The 17,158-nt window shown below is 33.8% G+C and overlaps 5 protein-coding genes and 1 long non-coding RNA gene across 9 annotated transcripts; 2 read left to right on the plus strand and 4 right to left on the minus strand.

The window, feature by feature from the left end:
* Positions 1-26: 26 nt before the first annotated feature.
* On the minus strand, positions 27-3,217 carry eEF1gamma (elongation factor 1-gamma). 2 transcript variants are annotated; one of them, XM_066405414.1, is made up of 10 exons: positions 3,102-3,217; positions 2,832-2,981; positions 2,453-2,668; positions 1,665-1,852; positions 1,493-1,608; positions 1,280-1,393; positions 1,026-1,182; positions 797-966; positions 384-508; positions 27-332 (listed from the first exon to the last, which is right to left on the minus strand). In XM_066405414.1, the coding sequence occupies exons 1-10, from the start codon at positions 3,111-3,113 to the stop codon at positions 177-179; spliced, it is 1,404 nt and encodes a 467-aa protein (XP_066261511.1). In that variant the 5' UTR covers positions 3,114-3,217; the 3' UTR covers positions 27-176. The 2 variants fall into 2 exon arrangements, with proteins under 2 accessions (XP_066261511.1, XP_066261512.1); XM_066405415.1 differs by lacking the exon at positions 1,280-1,393.
* Positions 3,218-3,515: 298 nt separating this feature from the next.
* Positions 3,516-4,668, minus strand: Ts (Thymidylate synthase). The gene is made up of 3 exons (XM_066405422.1): positions 4,646-4,668; positions 3,812-4,550; positions 3,516-3,761 (listed from the first exon to the last, which is right to left on the minus strand). The coding sequence occupies exons 1-3, from the start codon at positions 4,651-4,653 to the stop codon at positions 3,552-3,554; spliced, it is 957 nt and encodes a 318-aa protein (XP_066261519.1). The 5' UTR covers positions 4,654-4,668; the 3' UTR covers positions 3,516-3,551.
* KFase (kynurenine formamidase) lies at positions 4,506-6,495 on the plus strand. The gene is made up of 4 exons (XM_066405423.1): positions 4,506-5,321; positions 5,434-5,535; positions 5,585-5,804; positions 6,004-6,495. The coding sequence occupies exons 1-4, from the start codon at positions 5,222-5,224 to the stop codon at positions 6,449-6,451; spliced, it is 870 nt and encodes a 289-aa protein (XP_066261520.1). The 5' UTR covers positions 4,506-5,221; the 3' UTR covers positions 6,452-6,495.
* A 31-nt stretch (positions 6,496-6,526) lies between these two features.
* Positions 6,527-9,315, minus strand: LOC136419222 (uncharacterized). 3 transcript variants are annotated; one of them, XR_010753085.1, is made up of 9 exons: positions 9,250-9,315; positions 8,866-8,965; positions 8,087-8,174; positions 7,838-7,887; positions 7,534-7,663; positions 7,283-7,339; positions 7,051-7,100; positions 6,813-6,846; positions 6,527-6,632 (listed from the first exon to the last, which is right to left on the minus strand). It is a non-coding gene; the product is annotated as an uncharacterized lncRNA (long non-coding RNA). The 3 variants fall into 3 exon arrangements; XR_010753086.1 differs by lacking the exon at positions 7,838-7,887; XR_010753084.1 differs by lacking the exons at positions 7,534-7,663; positions 7,838-7,887.
* Positions 9,316-9,817: 502 nt separating this feature from the next.
* Hip14 (palmitoyltransferase Hip14) lies at positions 9,818-14,653 on the plus strand. Its single transcript, XM_066405413.1, has 9 exons — positions 9,818-10,081; positions 10,638-10,770; positions 10,858-11,435; positions 11,519-11,654; positions 11,794-12,020; positions 12,368-12,530; positions 12,595-12,848; positions 12,902-13,094; positions 13,145-14,653. The coding sequence occupies exons 1-9, from the start codon at positions 9,932-9,934 to the stop codon at positions 13,195-13,197; spliced, it is 1,887 nt and encodes a 628-aa protein (XP_066261510.1). The 5' UTR covers positions 9,818-9,931; the 3' UTR covers positions 13,198-14,653.
* On the minus strand, positions 14,642-16,641 carry Mulk (acylglycerol kinase-like protein Mulk). Its single transcript, XM_066405417.1, has 6 exons — positions 16,296-16,641; positions 15,896-16,242; positions 15,554-15,839; positions 15,387-15,506; positions 15,099-15,333; positions 14,642-14,862 (listed from the first exon to the last, which is right to left on the minus strand). Exons 1-6 carry the CDS (start codon positions 16,403-16,405, stop codon positions 14,698-14,700), a joined length of 1,263 nt encoding a protein of 420 aa, XP_066261514.1. The 5' UTR covers positions 16,406-16,641; the 3' UTR covers positions 14,642-14,697.
* Between the last annotated feature and the right edge of the window lie 517 nt (positions 16,642-17,158).

Here is a 17,158-nt window from a genome sequence, read left to right on the forward strand (position 1 = left end):
TCCAATGTACTAAAAAAAAACCTTGATCGAAGAAATAATTTATTTCTGACAAAAGATATTGAAATGAAACGACACACTGAAAATGGCCCGATAAATTTAATGGTAAGTAGAGTACTCAAAGTTGTTCAAGTTAAAGACCAAAATATAGTAGTACAAAACACATTTGAAGTATTAAGCTACTTAAAGATTTTCCCTTGATTGAACTTCCTGCCCGCTTTGTCCGTGCCATTCCACGAAAAGTAATCTTGAACTAGTTTTTTCGTTTCATCGGAAGCAGGGTCTAACTTCTTCCAGTCGTAAACTTCGTAGTCCACTTGCCAGTCGGGACTCAACTAAAATTACTTTTAGAATTAACTCTTTTAAAAGTTTACTGAATAACTTACAGTAAAGGCAAGGTCTTGACCTTTCCATACCCACACCCCGGAAATTGTGCTATTATTGTCCTCCCCAAACAAACATACGGAGGCAAAGCCTTGTTTACGCATTTTGTCTAAACGTTGGAACATGCCTGAAAACAAATGATCTAATTTCAGAACAATAGTAAGGTCTCCTGCATCCTACACTAAGAACCCCGTACGGCAACAACGTACCATGTAACTATTAAAAGTTGAGGTGGTTTTGTCTATTTTTGCAAAAAACTTTCCCTGATTATATCCCATTTAGTTGTCACATATCAAGACTAGACAAACTACTAGATAAAAAATAGCTAAAGTATTACATTATATTAACATGTATGTAAAATAGCTTTAATATAATAAAGAACTAGTTAAAATCTACTAAAAAACAGAAATCTTACCGGTTATTAAATTACAACTCATGAAAACTTTAGTTAGCTCCTCAGGATACTTGTATTCTCCATACCAAATTGAATAATTTTCTGGATCAAATTTTTGCCAGAAGAATGGAATCGATTTACTTTCATCTTCATTTGAATACATTCTTTTAAACTCATCCATGTTGAAAGTTCTGCAAACATAAGGTGAGAATAGGGGAGGATAGGAATGGTGAGGTTCTGATATATCTACCCTTTAGGTAAGGATTCAAAAGGATCTTTGCTTTTGGGTTCTGCAGCAAGAGCTTCATCAGCTGCGTCCAATTCTTCTTCAGGCTCCTCTTTTTTTGGAGCCTCCTTTTTGGGTTTTTCTTTCTTCTCTTGTTTCTTCTCATCTTTCTTCTTCTTTCCTAAACAGAAAGTTAACAATCACATTCAGACTACCAAGGGCAACAGTAACTTTCAATAAAGGGTCGCAGGACAAAAAACTAAATACCATAAAGTTACCTTTCTTTTTGCTAGGTTTATCAGAAACAGGCTCTGAACTTTCAGTGCTTTTCTCACCCTGCTTTTCTTTATGCTTACTCTCCTTATTCGCCGTTTTATTTTTTAACTGACCAGCTTGTAAGAAAAACCACAATTTTAAGCACTTTTACACAGCGGCCCAATCACAATACACATTAGAATTTAATAATAGCTAAAAGCAAAAAAAATTCTTACCGTCTCCAAATGGTCCAGCTGCTGGCACAGCTGCAGGCTGGGCAGGCTTAGCACATAATGTTACATCTCCAAGAACAGCTTTGAATTGAGGTTGATTGATTAAAGTATTAAACCATCTAATGTTAAAACTTAATTAAGTAAATTTCAATTTTACAAAGGTATAGAAAAGCACCTGTTAACATTAACATATGGCTTTCTGTACTCTGGATCTAAGACATATTTGTAGGGGTTTAACAAGTTGCAAGCTACCACTATATCGGCTAAACTTATGCGTTCAGCAACTAAGTAAGTTCTTGTAAGTAGGTGATTGTTGAGGATGTTCAATGTTACTTTCATGTCACTCTTAGCTCTGCTGATGGCCTGCAAAATCATAAGAACATTGTGGTTTACAATATCTGACAAATATATAAGTAATAATAATTTTCTATGGTTAAAAAATTGTCCAATTACTATTTCTATTATTCAAGATTATTTTCTAACTCTTAAGAGATACAATGTCAGTTAATTTAAGTAAAGGTGATAAGTGTTATGACAAATTAAGAGTAAAAACTGTTTCCAAATTTCACTTGGTTGAATGACCCAATTTCAACTCGCAAGTTAACTCATAAATGAAAAATTGTATACATTAATTTAAGAAAGTTCCTTTATTCTATTATTTTGAAAAAGGGAGTGAATACTGATATTATGTATGACAAATATAACAAAAAACAGATCATCAAAAGCATCCCTTAGTAAAATAAAATTTGCCAATTAATGTTCCTCTTTTTGTTACAACTGCTCCCATTAATGAGACAGCACTTGCCTTTGAAAAGAGGATAAATGTAAAGCATAACACATAAAATTTTAAAATGAAAGTGGCTTAAATGTAAGTGGCTCATTAGAAAGTTACATTGCATTACATATGTTACATTTATGTTATGCTATGGAGATCTGTAAATCTTAAATTGCATGGGCATTTACCTCATCAGTACTTGGAGTGCCCTTGATTATTCCTAAAATTGGAAATACCCAAGCACAAGCAGCTGGAAGTACTTCACCCTCAGCGAACCCAATCCACTGAAGGATTTGAGCCTTATCATAGTCAGTTCTACCCTTTAATTTATCATCAGCTAAAAAAAATGTTATGGCATTGCTGTCCTGCAGTAGTTGACCATGTCTTCCTTCAAAAGCTGGAACCTGCAATTAATCATTGATGTTTCAGAGCGTATCAATTTTATAGCCCCCAAAGTGGCTAAAAAGGACACATCTGGCACATAACTGATTGTGACAGATAATAATTATAACCTCAACTCATAGGACTTGGTGATGAAAAATAGATAAATAGTATTTACATCTGTACCTTTCCTCCTGGAAACTTCCGCTGGAACTCCTTGGTTTTATTGGTTTCACCAAATACGAAATTTTCGGCTACTTTCACCTCAGTTTTAGAGTATTTAGCCGCGATTAGGGCCTTGGCTGCTCGAAAATTGTCGGGGTAGGTGTACAAAGTCTGCAAAAATACCCGGTTTGATTAATAAAATGAACATGGAGGATTCATTTAAAATTAGCTTTTAATACAGATGAGTAGAAATAATCAAGATGATTTTAAATTAATTTTGTAAAAACTTACACCGGCGGCCATTCTTGAGCAGTTCAAGAAGTAGAAGAAAGATAGTACGTAGGCAACCAACGAAACACGGTTCAATATGGAAAAAACAAATACGTGTCAGTGTCAGTACAGTAATACGTATATAGGCAACCCAAAATATCTACCTGACCTATAACTTTCGATTATTTGCCATTTTTTCGCCAAACATTCAAAAAAAGTTAATATTATTTATTTGTTTTTGTTTTGGAGATGCCCTGTATAAAATTATAATAAATAAATCAATAATAACATCTTAAAAATTGTTTGAAATTAAATCTGTTTTAGATTTTCAGCGCTTTAGCATAAACATCAAGAATATCTACACATGAATATGTATTTCAAAAGGGTATGAACTCTAAACAACTATCTCCCACATAAAATATAAAATAACTAATGTATTTAATCCATTAGACTTAAAATTTATTATTTTAATCAGACAGCCATAGGCAAATTCACCCTGGGATAAGGATCATACCCTGCAAGTTCAAAATCATCAATAGTAAAATCATCAATATTTGTAACTTTTCTCTTAATGTGGAGCTGTGGGAAAGGTCTAGGTTCTCTAGTTATTTGCTCAGTTAAAGCATCCACATGATTTAAATAGACATGACTGTCTCCCATGGTATGAATGAATTCTCCAGGCTGAAACAAATACCTTAAAAACTTCCTATATGGCGAAATTAACAACTTACTACTAGATTAGTTACGTGGGCAATCATGTAAGTCAGTAATGCATAACTGGCTATGTTGAATGGAACCCCGAGGCCCATATCAGCAGATCTTTGATAGAGCTGGCATGAAAGTTCACCATTTGCCACATAAAACTGCACAAGGCAATGGCAAGGTGGCAAAGCCATCTGTGGTAAGTCAATAGGATTCCATGCACACATAATCATCCTTCTATCTGAAGGATTGGTCTTTATTGTATTTATTACATGGGCTAATTGATCAATGCCTTTATTTTTATAATCTGCATGCATTCCTTTATATTCAGCTCCAAAATGTCTCCACTGGAAACCGTATATTGGTCCTAAATCGCCTTCTTCTCTATCATTAAGACCAACAGAGTCCAGAAATTCTCTTGTGCTATTAGCATCCCAGATATGAATATCCTTATCTTGAAGCTCAAAGGCATTAGTACCGCCTCTTATAAACCAAAGCAATTCTTCCACTACACCTCTCCAAAATACTCTTTTGGTGGTGAGGAGTGGGAAAATGTTCTTTCTTAAAGAGTAGCGCATTTGAGCTCCAAAGAGTGAATAAGTTCCTACCCCAGTTCGGTCTTTGTTTACAGATCCATTCTCCAGTATATGCTTGATATGGTTTAAGTACTGGTATTCCTCATGTGATTTTTGAATGTTCTCATTGCTTATGGTATTTTTTTTACTGCTGTAGATGGGTGAGTTGTTGGAGTGTAAGTTTGAGTCAGCGCTGAAAATTAATGTTCGTCGTGTTTAGATGATTACGGACAAGATCCTCCTTCGGAATTGCATAAAGTTTAGCAAAACAAAGGTTTTTGTACCTACCTGGCCATTGTCTGTACTCAAATGTTTCAAATTTTCTTTCACTTCAGTATATTGGGAACAGAATGCAAATTGTATTTTAGCACTTGCAATTAACTTATAGGTTGTAGTGGTATAGTAAGTAAACTAAGTGAAATTGAACTACAAAACACTCCCGCCAATTTTAATGTTTAAGTCAACTTTATGACATTTCATTAATTCTCTCTATCATTAAGAAAAGGAGTTTTCACATGGCCGACACTTGGAGCAGTGTAACACAACATAAAGCTAACATTAATTTTAACGGGTACTTGTGTCCTTAGTACTTACCTAAATATATTTCTGCTTTAAAACTACATCATAATATATCAGATTACTCCAGGTGATGAAGGTATTAGCAGGAATTAAATTACGTCTGTTTGAAAAGTATATCACACAACCTATCGAATATCATGACTAGTTTGAATGAAGATAAAAGAACGGGGGACGGGAAAGAAACCTTTTAAAAAATTGGCCTGCAATATAAACATGCTGACCGAAATGACCTCTTATAGCAGTTTGATTAGGAACGAGAACTTTCTAAAAATTTAGTTGTCTATAATGAGTGAGGATTTGGAGACGTTGTATTCGCCCAGTCACTTCTCGAAGAGGTACCGTAAAGATGTTGTGATAGCCAAGCACGTAGAATTCATAGAGACACGTAAGTAAAGCCACTTTTGAGTATGGTAGACCAAATCTTTAATCAAAAACAGACAAAATTCCGACAATAAAATCATTTCAGAATCCTAAGAATGATACCCTGTATATTTTAGATACCAAATTGGTCAGAGACGCAATTCCACACGAAGTGGGAATCCCTTATGGCCCAGGACTAAGGGAGAAGTACGATATTTATGGAACAGACTTAAGCGATGGTAATACCATGAATTGTTCAATCAAAAACTCAAAGCTGTAACCATGTAGGGAGCCCGATACTAATCCACATCCATGGAGGATTCTACCAATATGAATCGATCAGCCAATCAAACAACGGCTTCATTTCGCAAAACTTGTACAAAAATGGCATTAAAACCATTTTACTCGGTTACGAGCTCAGTCCTAAAAGAAGCGTCAAGGAAATTTTGGAGCACGTGCAGATAGGGTTGAGGGAATGTGTAAAGTATGCCAGACAACACAAATCTGAGTAGGTATCTTATACGTTATTATGTAAAGGTACCATACATTAATAAATAATAGCATGGCTAGGGAAAAATTATAATATACCAAATTTTTTTTTACTAATCTGTTCTTTCCGGTAGAAAATTATTTACTTTAGGCCCATTTTTCAAACTCCTGGCAATTTTACCAGTGAATGGTTTAACCGAAAAATATTTTCTTCGCAGGGCAATTTTCCTATCCGGTCATTCAGCGGGAGGTCACGTTATAGCCACCATCTTGTCAGGATTTAAAAAGTCGATTTCGCCAGAAGACCGTAACCGCATCAAGGGTTGTTTCTTGTTGTGTGGCTTGTACAATATAGAGCCGGTGGTTAACATTTCAGCCAATCAATTGTTGGGTTTATCAGTAGATACCGCTAGAAAGTTGAGTCCCCTCTTTGATGTTGTTGATTATGGGGAAACTGTAGTGTACGTGGTTGGGGCAGAATACGATAGTCCTGCTTTTTTAGAGCAAAGCTTGAAATTTTATAATAAACTACAAAAGGATGGTACGAGGTCGCATTTGTGGATCATATCTATGACGGACCATTTTGATATTCTTGAGAATTTAATTGATGAAAATTTTGAGCTTACAAAATTAATTGTAGGCGCGATTCAAGAAAGGCGCGTGTAGATTTGATAGTGTTTATTTTAAGTCCTTTCCGGGATTGTAGAAAATTGCAAAATAAAAACGACGTTATAAGAAAACAGACAAGCTTTTAAATTTTATTCCTTAAATATGACAATTACGCATAACTGATCGTAACAGTAATCGGCTTTACCATTCTCCATACTTATCACCATACATAGTTTGCCTGCAACAACAAACATTCATAAAACAAATTTACTAACAAATTCTAAATTTTAGTCATTATGTAGGTAATATCAGTAATAATTCGAAATCATTAACGTTTGAAAAACTTTCATAGCGTATATTATTAAAACATCATGATTTGGTTATATTTAAAGTAAGATTGAAGATGGAAGTTCCTTACCATATTTGCTGCTGCAGCTAAAGTCAATATATTCCTAAAATGAAGAAAGATATTTTATAGTGAGTCAAATTAAGAAATTGCAAGGTTCATATAACTAATAGCTACTGTAAATTCTCAGTGAGGGCAAGTGGTTTTCACAGTACAGCTCAAAATAGCGTATAATTACTGATCATCATATTATAATTAAATTGAAATATTTTTTACTATGAACTACTACCAAGACAATACAGAAACTTACATATTCCTCCAGGTTAGATGAATTGAGCCTGGATTACTCAACTTAGCTTTCTGAAACAAAAGCAAGGAAATATTTTTAAACAGTTTCCTTATTAGGGAACTTATTAAAACAAGAACAAGGACAAATCAGTGATCAAGTTATCATCAAATATTTCAATATGACAGGGATAACTAAATAAATCATCATGTAACTTAATTTTCACTATTTAATAAAATAACCAAATGATCCTTACTTTACTTAGTCAATATACAGCCCAAATAAGACTTCAAAGCCATGGCAGTAGGGAGACCTGCAATTGAAACAATCAAATGAGAAATTGTTTTAATGAAACTGGTTAAAAATTAATATCTTTAATCCTCAGTTTTTAAATTGCAGCCATGAATTATAATCACAGATAATTCAGACGGTAATTTTTATCATCACTTTTTTTTGTTAATAAACGAAAAGAGTAAACAGAAAATGATAAAACAGAATACAACATACCCATCAATGGTAAATAAGCCAACTCAACATTGTTATATCTGAAATTATTTCTGGAATCATTTACACGAATGAAACCTTGTTCTGTGCTATGATGGCCTTCTGTAGCTTTCAACCTTTAAGATGGATGAAACTGAAAACCAAAAATAATTTTAGTTAATCATTAATATTGTACAGCACATAGACTTAAAATTTTTTAATCAGTCAGTGAAAAAATTATCTACATTTTATTCAGGTTTCAAATGTCTTAAACATCATTTTAAAATTTAAGTATCTATGTAGGAATGGCATTCAATTAGATACTGACCACATGTTTAAATGCTTTTTCCATGTAACACAAAGGGCCCTTACATTTTTCTGTAAGAAAAACCAAAATTATTTTTGAGCTGTTGAATACTCATATAAGGATGTATGAGTTATGGAAAGATATCAGAACATAAACCAATCACAGTAAGTCATATTGACTGGAGCATTATGAATGTATTCATCACTAAAACACTTTATTACTGAAAATTTATTTTATCTAGGATTTTAGAAAAAAAATGTATAGTAATACCTCATTTTACAAGCAACTCCTTTGGATTTATCAGGTAATTGACTGGCCAGTCCAATCATGGTAGTACTCAACATTGTAGTTTTCATGTCTGAAATGGCATAAACCATTAATAATTAATGTTAGAAATCTAAAGGCATTATAGAAATATTATTATTGTTAAATTCAGTTTAATATTTTCGACATAACTATTCAGTCATATGCTTGTCTATTAAAAATCATCATGAACATAATAAATGTATATCAAGGTGTCCTAAAATTAATAGACTAATGTTAAATAGTAAGAGCTTTAATGGAAAGAAAAGAATGGTAAGTGCATTCACATGTCACCATCAAACTTGCATTTGCAAAGACAAGAAAGTTGTAGCATATTTTTTCAATAGAGATCAAAATGTTTCTGATTAGGGTACTGTATGATGAGAACTATATTTTTTTACTTGTTGCTAAAACTTTAATCTAGTAATACTTAGGTTAAACAAACAAAGTCCTGGAAACTTTACCAAAATAGCATCCATGGAAATGTGGAAAAGACAGCCAGTTTCATGACTTCTATAGAAATTATCTTCTAGATAGTTAACATTAACTTCATTTAGTCACCCTTAAGAAATTAAGGAAAGGGCAGAAGCTCACTTGTGGAAACAACAGGGTAGTAGCAACAGTAGAGAGGGTAAGGGGTACACCAAGGGTCTTTTCAAAAAGTTACCATTTATTTGTTTATTTTCCAACATTCACAAAAATTTATATGAGGAATTCTTTAAAAAAAAAACAACGAAGTTACTTACATTATCCTAACTACCCGCAGTGACAAAACATGAAGCTAGAAGCGGAGGCTCCAATTTACTCAACAATCCGCATGGAACACACCAACATCAGAACGTGTTTCTGCAAGAATTTTTTAAGTTGATCTCAAGAAATTTTATGGGATGTAACAGTACATTTTGGGCTATATCAGAAATTTTCGATTATTTCAAATCACGTCTTGGTAGAGCATCTATCATACGAACGAGACAAAGTTGTTTCATCATAATATTAAAATTATTACAATAATTCTGACTGAAAATATCTGCTTCAAAGATTAACTTGATGTTTGAGGGTTCTGAATAATTTGATAGAAATAAGGAGGAGGCCAAGATGATTGAGAAAAACGTAGATTTTTAAACACTTACCCCTTGTACTTTGGCGTTGGGTTCAAGACAATGAAATATCAACAACCGTCCGACCAAAACAGAAACAAATTAGAAAATGAATGAAGTCATAACGTTTACTCTCGAGGTAAACTTCCTTAATACTGATCCGCGTTGATTGCATGCGTTTCTTTCCTTGTCTCATCTATATATAGTTAAAGGACAGAAAGTAATCTGAATTGAAGTAAAGACTTTATTGTTGCCAAAGATGGCGCTTTCTGGTTTCGCCGGTTTTTTCTTAAACAGCAATTTTTTCTTAAACTACTCCTATTGCTCTATATCTTTAATTTAAACTCTAAAGAATATTTGACTGGACTTTTTAAGGTCTTATATTGTAGATTGTATTTACTGTTACCTCTGGAGTTCTTGCAGACTACGGATGTAACCCTGCGTTTACCTCTACGTGATTTTGACTTAATTGCAACAAAGTGTAGAATTTTACATTTATTTATTAGTTTCTTTCTTTCAACGTTCAGGAGGGTCTCTGGTCAATATTGAAAACACCTCAGCAAAAACCTTTTAGAGGGTGCTAATCGCGAAACTTTTTGGCATTTCATGACAAATGAAAGGCGACATTTGACTCTTCGAATAACCCTTTTCTGAAAAATCCAATCATTTGTAAACAAAAAAAAAGCTAATAAAAAAAATCAAAAGTGGGTCTAAAATGTATCAAAACGCCTGCGGGGCCGCTGCGGCAGGCGCCGGGATCTGTGTGGAAACCGATAAGGACTCTCACAGTTTGATATCCAAAGAGCCCCAAGTGCCTGCCATTGATAATGACTACAGTGGATTCGATGTAGTTAAGGCTACCCAGGTGATTCAGTTTTTTTTTGTACTTAACTTTTGCATAAACGCCAGTCATATGTATCATAAATCTCCGTAAATGATATAGGTACATGAACATGAAAAGTAATAAAGTAATGTAAATTGCTTTATGAAATCACTATTCACCATCATAAGCTAAATATTGATTTTATTCCCTGTCTGAGCTCATTTATTATCTCCCACAAAAAATTATGCCTATAATTTTCAAGTTTAAAAAAAAAAATAGTTACTTATAGCTGCAAAAAACTTAAGTTCAAGTTTAAACAGCTCCACATAAATATTATAAATATAGAAAATCTAAAACAAGTAATCCTGTCTGTTATCTTGGTAGCCATAGGCCCAGAGGCATTTTTAGTTAGTGTGCCACCTGTATGCAAAATTTTATATGTAGCTAAATGAACTCTTAACTGGAAAATCATCTAATTTTCAATTATAATTTTGCTCTCCTGTTAATGTATATCATTGTTATCAGATATTTTTAGTGTCATTTATATTCCACTTTCGTTTGATAAAAAAGAAAAATAGCATTGAAAGTTTAATTTCAGTATGGTGCATTTGCCCGTGTGCAAGAACTCATTGAGGCAGGATATGATGTTAATCAAAAAGACAGTGAAACTGTTACCCTATTACATTGGGCTGCCATCAACAATCGCAAAGAAATTATTCGATATTTGATTGGTAAGTTCTACACTAATGCATTGTAATTCTAAAATAATCTATCACCTTCAATTATTATTCATGCATCAATTTTACTTTTATGAATAGATAAAGGTGCTACAGTAGATGCAATAGGAGGTGAATTACATGCAACTCCGTTGCACTGGGCAACCAGGCAGGGTCATTTGGATGCCTGTGTAATTTTAATGAATGCCTCTGCAGATCCTACTGTAAGAGACGCTGAAGGTTGTTCCTGCATCCATTTGGCTGCCCAGTTTGGACACACTGCTTTGGTGGCCTATTTTGTAGCTCGAGGTGTCAGCCCTGATTTAACAGACAGAACGGGGATGACTCCTTTAATGTGGGCAGTGTGGAAAATATGCAGCTTAGATCCAACCAGGTTGTTGCTTACTTTAGGAGCAAACCCCAATTTGACTGATTTTACACATGGAAATACGGCTTTGCATTGGGCCATTATGGCCCGCAATACGAACGCCATCTCCACTTTAATTTTACAAGGGCATACTAATCTGAACGTACCAAATACCAGGGGGGAATCCCCTTTGCAGATGATCCAATCGCAAACAGGATCCATGTGGATTAGTCCGAAAGTTTCAGAGTTGATTAGAGAGCATGCACAGGCCTATTCTCCCAGGGGATTTTTTACCAAATTTGCCAAGGATAAGGTCAGTTGAAGCTTAAGAGTATGGATTTTGTTCTTTAAGTAATTTATATGTCAGAGTGATTTCAAAAATCCTATTCTTTACAGAGAATACGATGGTGGGGCATGGTAGGCACTCCATTTTTTGCCTTTTACATCGCTGGTGCCATAATGGGTACAAATCTTCTAGTCATAATTAAAGCATTCCTTTTACTCTGTTTATACATAATAATACATTATTTAGGTAAGTTAGTCGCGTAGTTATATACAGACGGGGTGAGCATGACGTGAATTAGAATAAAGATTAAATGGAAGCGAAAGCTTTTGACGATAAAATGCTTTCTTTGGAAAGTTACTATATGACTTGTAGCTTTCTCTTTTAGGAAAAGTATTCTATGATGACCGCTTAATGGCCCTTTTGCCACTAAGCATTTATTTGTCTACAAAAGCATGGTTTTATTTTACCTGGTTTATTTATATCGCTCCAGTCGCTAGCATCACAACGACAGTAATTTTCCTGGCCAGTTCTAGTCTTTTATGGTACAACTTCTTAAAGAGTTGGCTGGGCGATGCTGGCGTCGTTCCTACTAACAAAAACTTGCAGTTTAGGGTGAGTTCTAGATTAAAATAGAGTGTGCGTCCTATGTAAACAGTATACATAACAAAGCAACAAAAATATCTCACATCGATGAAAGTTGTGCTTTGCAATGACCAATAAATAATCAGCAGTATACCGAAAATAGACGTCTAGTAGAACGTATGTTGCATGCTATTAGCTCGGTTTAAGTCACTAATACTGGCCCCTTATTGTTAAAAAAGCTTAACGGTGATTTTGCTTACAGTGCATATCGAATTATTAACTAAGGCTTGGCTTGTGGACATAGAGAGAATATTAACATTAGAATACAATCTTATTAAGTGCATTTCGTTCGTCAAAAAACAAATTCATATTTTCAGACGATCCTAGAACTGGCAGAAAAAGGCCCAAGCGGCTTTGAACCTTCCAGCTTCTGTTCTGCATGTTTAGTTCGAAGGCCGTTGAGGTCTAAGCATTGTTCAATATGCAATAATTGCGTGGCAAGATTTGATCACCATTGTCCGTGGGTGGCAAATTGCATAGGTACTTAAATAAAATTAGTCATTAAATCGTTTTAAACACCAGGTTTGTATAACTTTGATTTCAGGGGCAAAAAATCATAAATATTTTATCTGTTTCTTGGCCTGTTTAGTCATAATGTGCAGTCAAATGTTGTACGGCGCCTTTTGTTTTTGGAAGAATGACTCTCAATGTCATGCATTAGACGACAGAGATAATAGGACTTTTTGGGAAACGCTTTTAGCTATCGAACAATGTGATACGTGGGTTGCGTGGGTGTCGGTAAACGCGGCATTCCATGGTATTTGGGTGCTTATGCTGCTGATTTGTCAATTGTACCAGGTAAATAATAATTGTGTGAACTAGCAGAGCTCCTTAATTACAATTTAATGTAGATCGCATTTTTGGGAATGACAACGAATGAGCGCATGAACAAAAGTCGCTATAGTCATTTTATTGCTAACGGTGGCAAAAGCCCCTTTTCCAAAGGTATACTGGGAAATCTATTGGATTTCTTTGAATGTTCCTGTTTCGGATGTATGAAATCCGAACACCAAGACTGGCTCAACAGTTTTGATTTTAATAAAGGTATGAACTTGCCGTTTTACTTTATTGGAAATATTAAATATATTTTTCAGGTATTGAGCGGGAACCGCTTCTTTGCAATAAAGAGAATTTTCAGTATGTATGAGGAAGGTTTTACATCCCGCAAAGGAGGATGAGTTTCTGAAAACACTATTTGCACATGTTGCGGCTCTAGCGTAGTAGTTGTGCTTAAAATATGTAAGTTTTTTGTGATGCTCTCTAGAATTGGGCGTGCGCCATACTACCACATTATTTTATGTATACGAACAAGAGAACAGGCGTCTTCCATTTGTGAAAAAGAGCACAAAATCACTGCAGTAGATTAATCGTCCTGTGGAGGCAGAGCAATAATATAAATATATCAACTTGCCTTTGAAAATTCGGATCCGAAGACGCCAGTTAGTGCCATACCGACTGAACGTTGAAACTGGCTTTTGAAACCTAACGTACAAGCGTATTTTACTCATTATTGTAAAATGTCGACAATTAAGTATGGAAAAATTATTCTGAAGTTGCCAAATTAATTATTCTAAATGAAGCTGTCGATATTTTATTCTAGTTTTCAACAAACACGACATTTTGTGCATTTCGTTTAAAAAGTGTTATTTCCAAACACTCTTGAGTCAGTAAACGATTTCCATCTTTTAAGTTCTAAAAACCTCAATAGTAGATTGAAATAATTGGAAGTTTTTACCCATTATTCTTTACTTATTCTGTTGTCTCTCCGGAAAAATGTTGTTTTCTTTTGGATTTTTTCCTATTTTTAAAAATTCATATATTCCATCTAAACAATATGTTGTATCATAAGAAAGCTCCATTATAAGAAGTTACTTTTATAAGAAAATTAATAAATTTTAAAATATTACAATACAATACATTAAAATTTAGTATTTTCGATTTTCTATTTGACATTCTTTGAAGAACTTAAATAGACAAATCTTTAGTATTTACGGTTTTTCGATATCTTTTCAAATAAACCCGGTAACCAATGGATCAATATACATATACGGAATGACTCGTAAGTATTAACCATGTGGGTTCCAATTTCTTAAATAAATCACGAAATACAATCAGAATTAATATTGAAAATATCTTGTACGTTACATTTCAACTATTAGTTAATCTATTAAAATAAAAATCAATAACATTCCGCTAATTTAAAGATTTACATTTTCCTAGCGTCACTACAGAGTTGAAATAATCCATTTACTAAATTACTACTGTTCTCATTGTTATTATTTATTGTTATTTAAATACCTATAAAGCTTTTATTGTGATTCTTTGTACATACAAATATATTAAGAGTTAAGATTGGAATGAATAACTTCCATAAATCAGCAATTCTAAAGTGTAAATATGTAGGTTGTTACGGCAATATGGTAATTACTGTTGTAGATAAAAATATTCTCTCATCACCAAAGTCATACTTCCTCGATATTCGTACATAGATACATATGTATTAATCGTATCAAGCTTAAAGTGATCATTTAGATTTATGTGGATTATCGCTTATCCAGAGAATTAGTGGTATTTTTAAGAATAAAAATCAATTTTACCTGAAACTGCTTGTTTAATACAAAATCAACCCTAAATAAATGTTTAAACATTATAATGTATCTTTTTTACAGTACATTTTCAATAGGTTTGGTAACAAAGTAATCTTCACAGGTTTCACTTCATATTCTTCACTGTCTATAGAAAACCAACTTTCTTTTTCAAGCCTAATTTGCGGATGAATTTCTAACGTCCTTGCCTCAATAGACTCTTTAAACTGCAAATACATAGTTGTAGTAAATAAATATTTATTGGGCAAGGTGTCAAGTTTACACTGTAAATATGGCGTTATATCTATCTGAGATTTTGATTTTGACATTTAAGATGTAGTAAAAATACGTTCTATAAAGATCATGCATAGTATTAAAAAAAAGTTTTTCACAGTTTGACATGATAACTTTATATTTAGAATGAAAAATGGGTACTTAGTACACTTATCAAGTGGAAACTTACCTCCCTATTTTCACCTCTTTCTGTCTTCCAGCCTTGTCTGATAAAGTCAAAATATTCCACTTTTTCTGGTCCAATAAATATATTTAACTTTGATACATCTTTTATTTTTTTAGGGACAACGTTAGATGTTAGTAAAGTAAAATCAGATGTGGCAATGTCTTTTTCCACCATTTGATTGCAGTGTGGATTATTGATTTGTTTATACTTTAATGTGTCTTGGTCCTCTTTTATATAACTAAAAACATTACTTTGATGTTTTAATTTGGAATTGAATAGTTCAACACTTACCCTTGAAACCACTTGGATTTTGGTTGAATATCTTGTATTTTATAGCAATTAGAACAGCCACTGCATGGAGGGCTGTATAACAGATGGGCTTGGCAGTTCCATGACAGGCTACTTTTAAAACTAAAACTCCACTCAACTTAAAAGGAACTAAAATGCTTGATCCCTACCCATTAAATATGTATGTAGCATATTTTCTTAGTGACCCAAAAACCCAATAGTTATCTTTTTTGACTTCAGCATCTCTATATGCACCCCACTTTATATCAGATATAGCATAAACAGGTTTCTTATCTTCATCATTCATTATCTCGATTTTCATTACATCAATTTGTTTGGAAATCTCTTCGATAACAGCCATGGTTGCATCGGCTAAAGATTTCACTTTCTCTAATTTTGTTTCGCCAGGAAACAAAGATCTACTCACTGTGTTATTTTTTCCCAAAGGCAAAACACCTTTAAATCAGATTTCTGTACTGTTCTGTATTAACAATTATTGTTTCAACACTTACCTATAGGCACCAGTGCATTAGTATTCTCATTTGTCCGCCTTAACAGTCCAGTGACTACTTCAGACAGTGTACCATCACCTCCAGCCACAACTATGGCTTCAGCTCCATTAAGGTTTTCCATTAGGCTCCTGGCATGGCCTTCTGAATTTGTTTTCACAATTTCAACATTAATCCCAGCTAAGTGGAGTAATGGGGCGCAGTATTTTTCAAATTCCGTCTGCGCTTTTCTTTTATTTGCATTCGGATTTAGTATTACAGTAATATGCCGAGAGTTCACTGTGACTGGGATGGTTTGTTGGCCATACCATGCAGCTCGCTCACAGTAAGCTCTCATTAAACTTTGGATGCTGCAGCAATGAAATGTTAATTAGTGGATCAAGTAAGATGAATTTGGACTTACTCGAAGTAGTTTTTTGAGTAGGATCCACCCCAAGCTACTGCCACGGCCAAGAAAGTCGACTTCTTCCAATTGTTTCTTATTGTTTTTGCAGTTTTAATAACGAAAGACATGACTTCAAATTAAAACCTTTTATGCTATTGATAAAATTGAATGTACTTCTAATTCGTCCTTTTTTATGTCGTAGATTAATTTCCTATTCTCCGAATATTTTTAAAGGTTTTTTCCTCATTTTCAAACTTTCCATTTTTTTTAACCTGAACTAACCTCGAATATCCAGCTGATTCTGTCAGTGGCTTTGACAGCCACTCAAATCTCTTTTGTGAACTGGAGCCCGATTTTATAATGAATGAAATTGATGAATGAAATTTTTATCCAATGAAATTGACGAATGTAATTTTTTAACCAATCAACATCAACAAAAATCTCATTCATACTCTCGTATGTACTTCTTATTGTAGAATCTGCCTCCAGGGCCGTGGTTCTATAAGAACATCTTAGAGTGAGTCGTACCTACGTACGAGTATATGTCACAGTTACCTTAAAGTTTGAATTCCTAAAAAAACGGCGTCAGTACAATTTACGTCACATTAACGTACCAGTTAACACTTATTCTTTCTGAATTTGCAGTACCGTACCATAAAGTGCGTCATTTGTCATTCTTTTGTTTTCATGATTTATTAGTACTACGTGATAATTGTTTTTTAATTTGGCGTATTTCTCCTGCCGCGCTATTCCTGATTACTTTACGTTAATTGTTATGTTGCTGCATATTTAATATCTTAACATTAGGGCTCAAGTTAAATGTGAAAGGTCTGTTTAATCGTTAACAAAGTTGAATTATACCAGCCGTTGGGACAGCCCGA

This window comes from Euwallacea similis, chromosome 2 (assembly GCF_039881205.1).
Source record: "Euwallacea similis isolate ESF13 chromosome 2, ESF131.1, whole genome shotgun sequence".
NCBI classification, from domain to species: Eukaryota; Metazoa; Arthropoda; class Insecta; order Coleoptera; family Curculionidae; genus Euwallacea; species Euwallacea similis.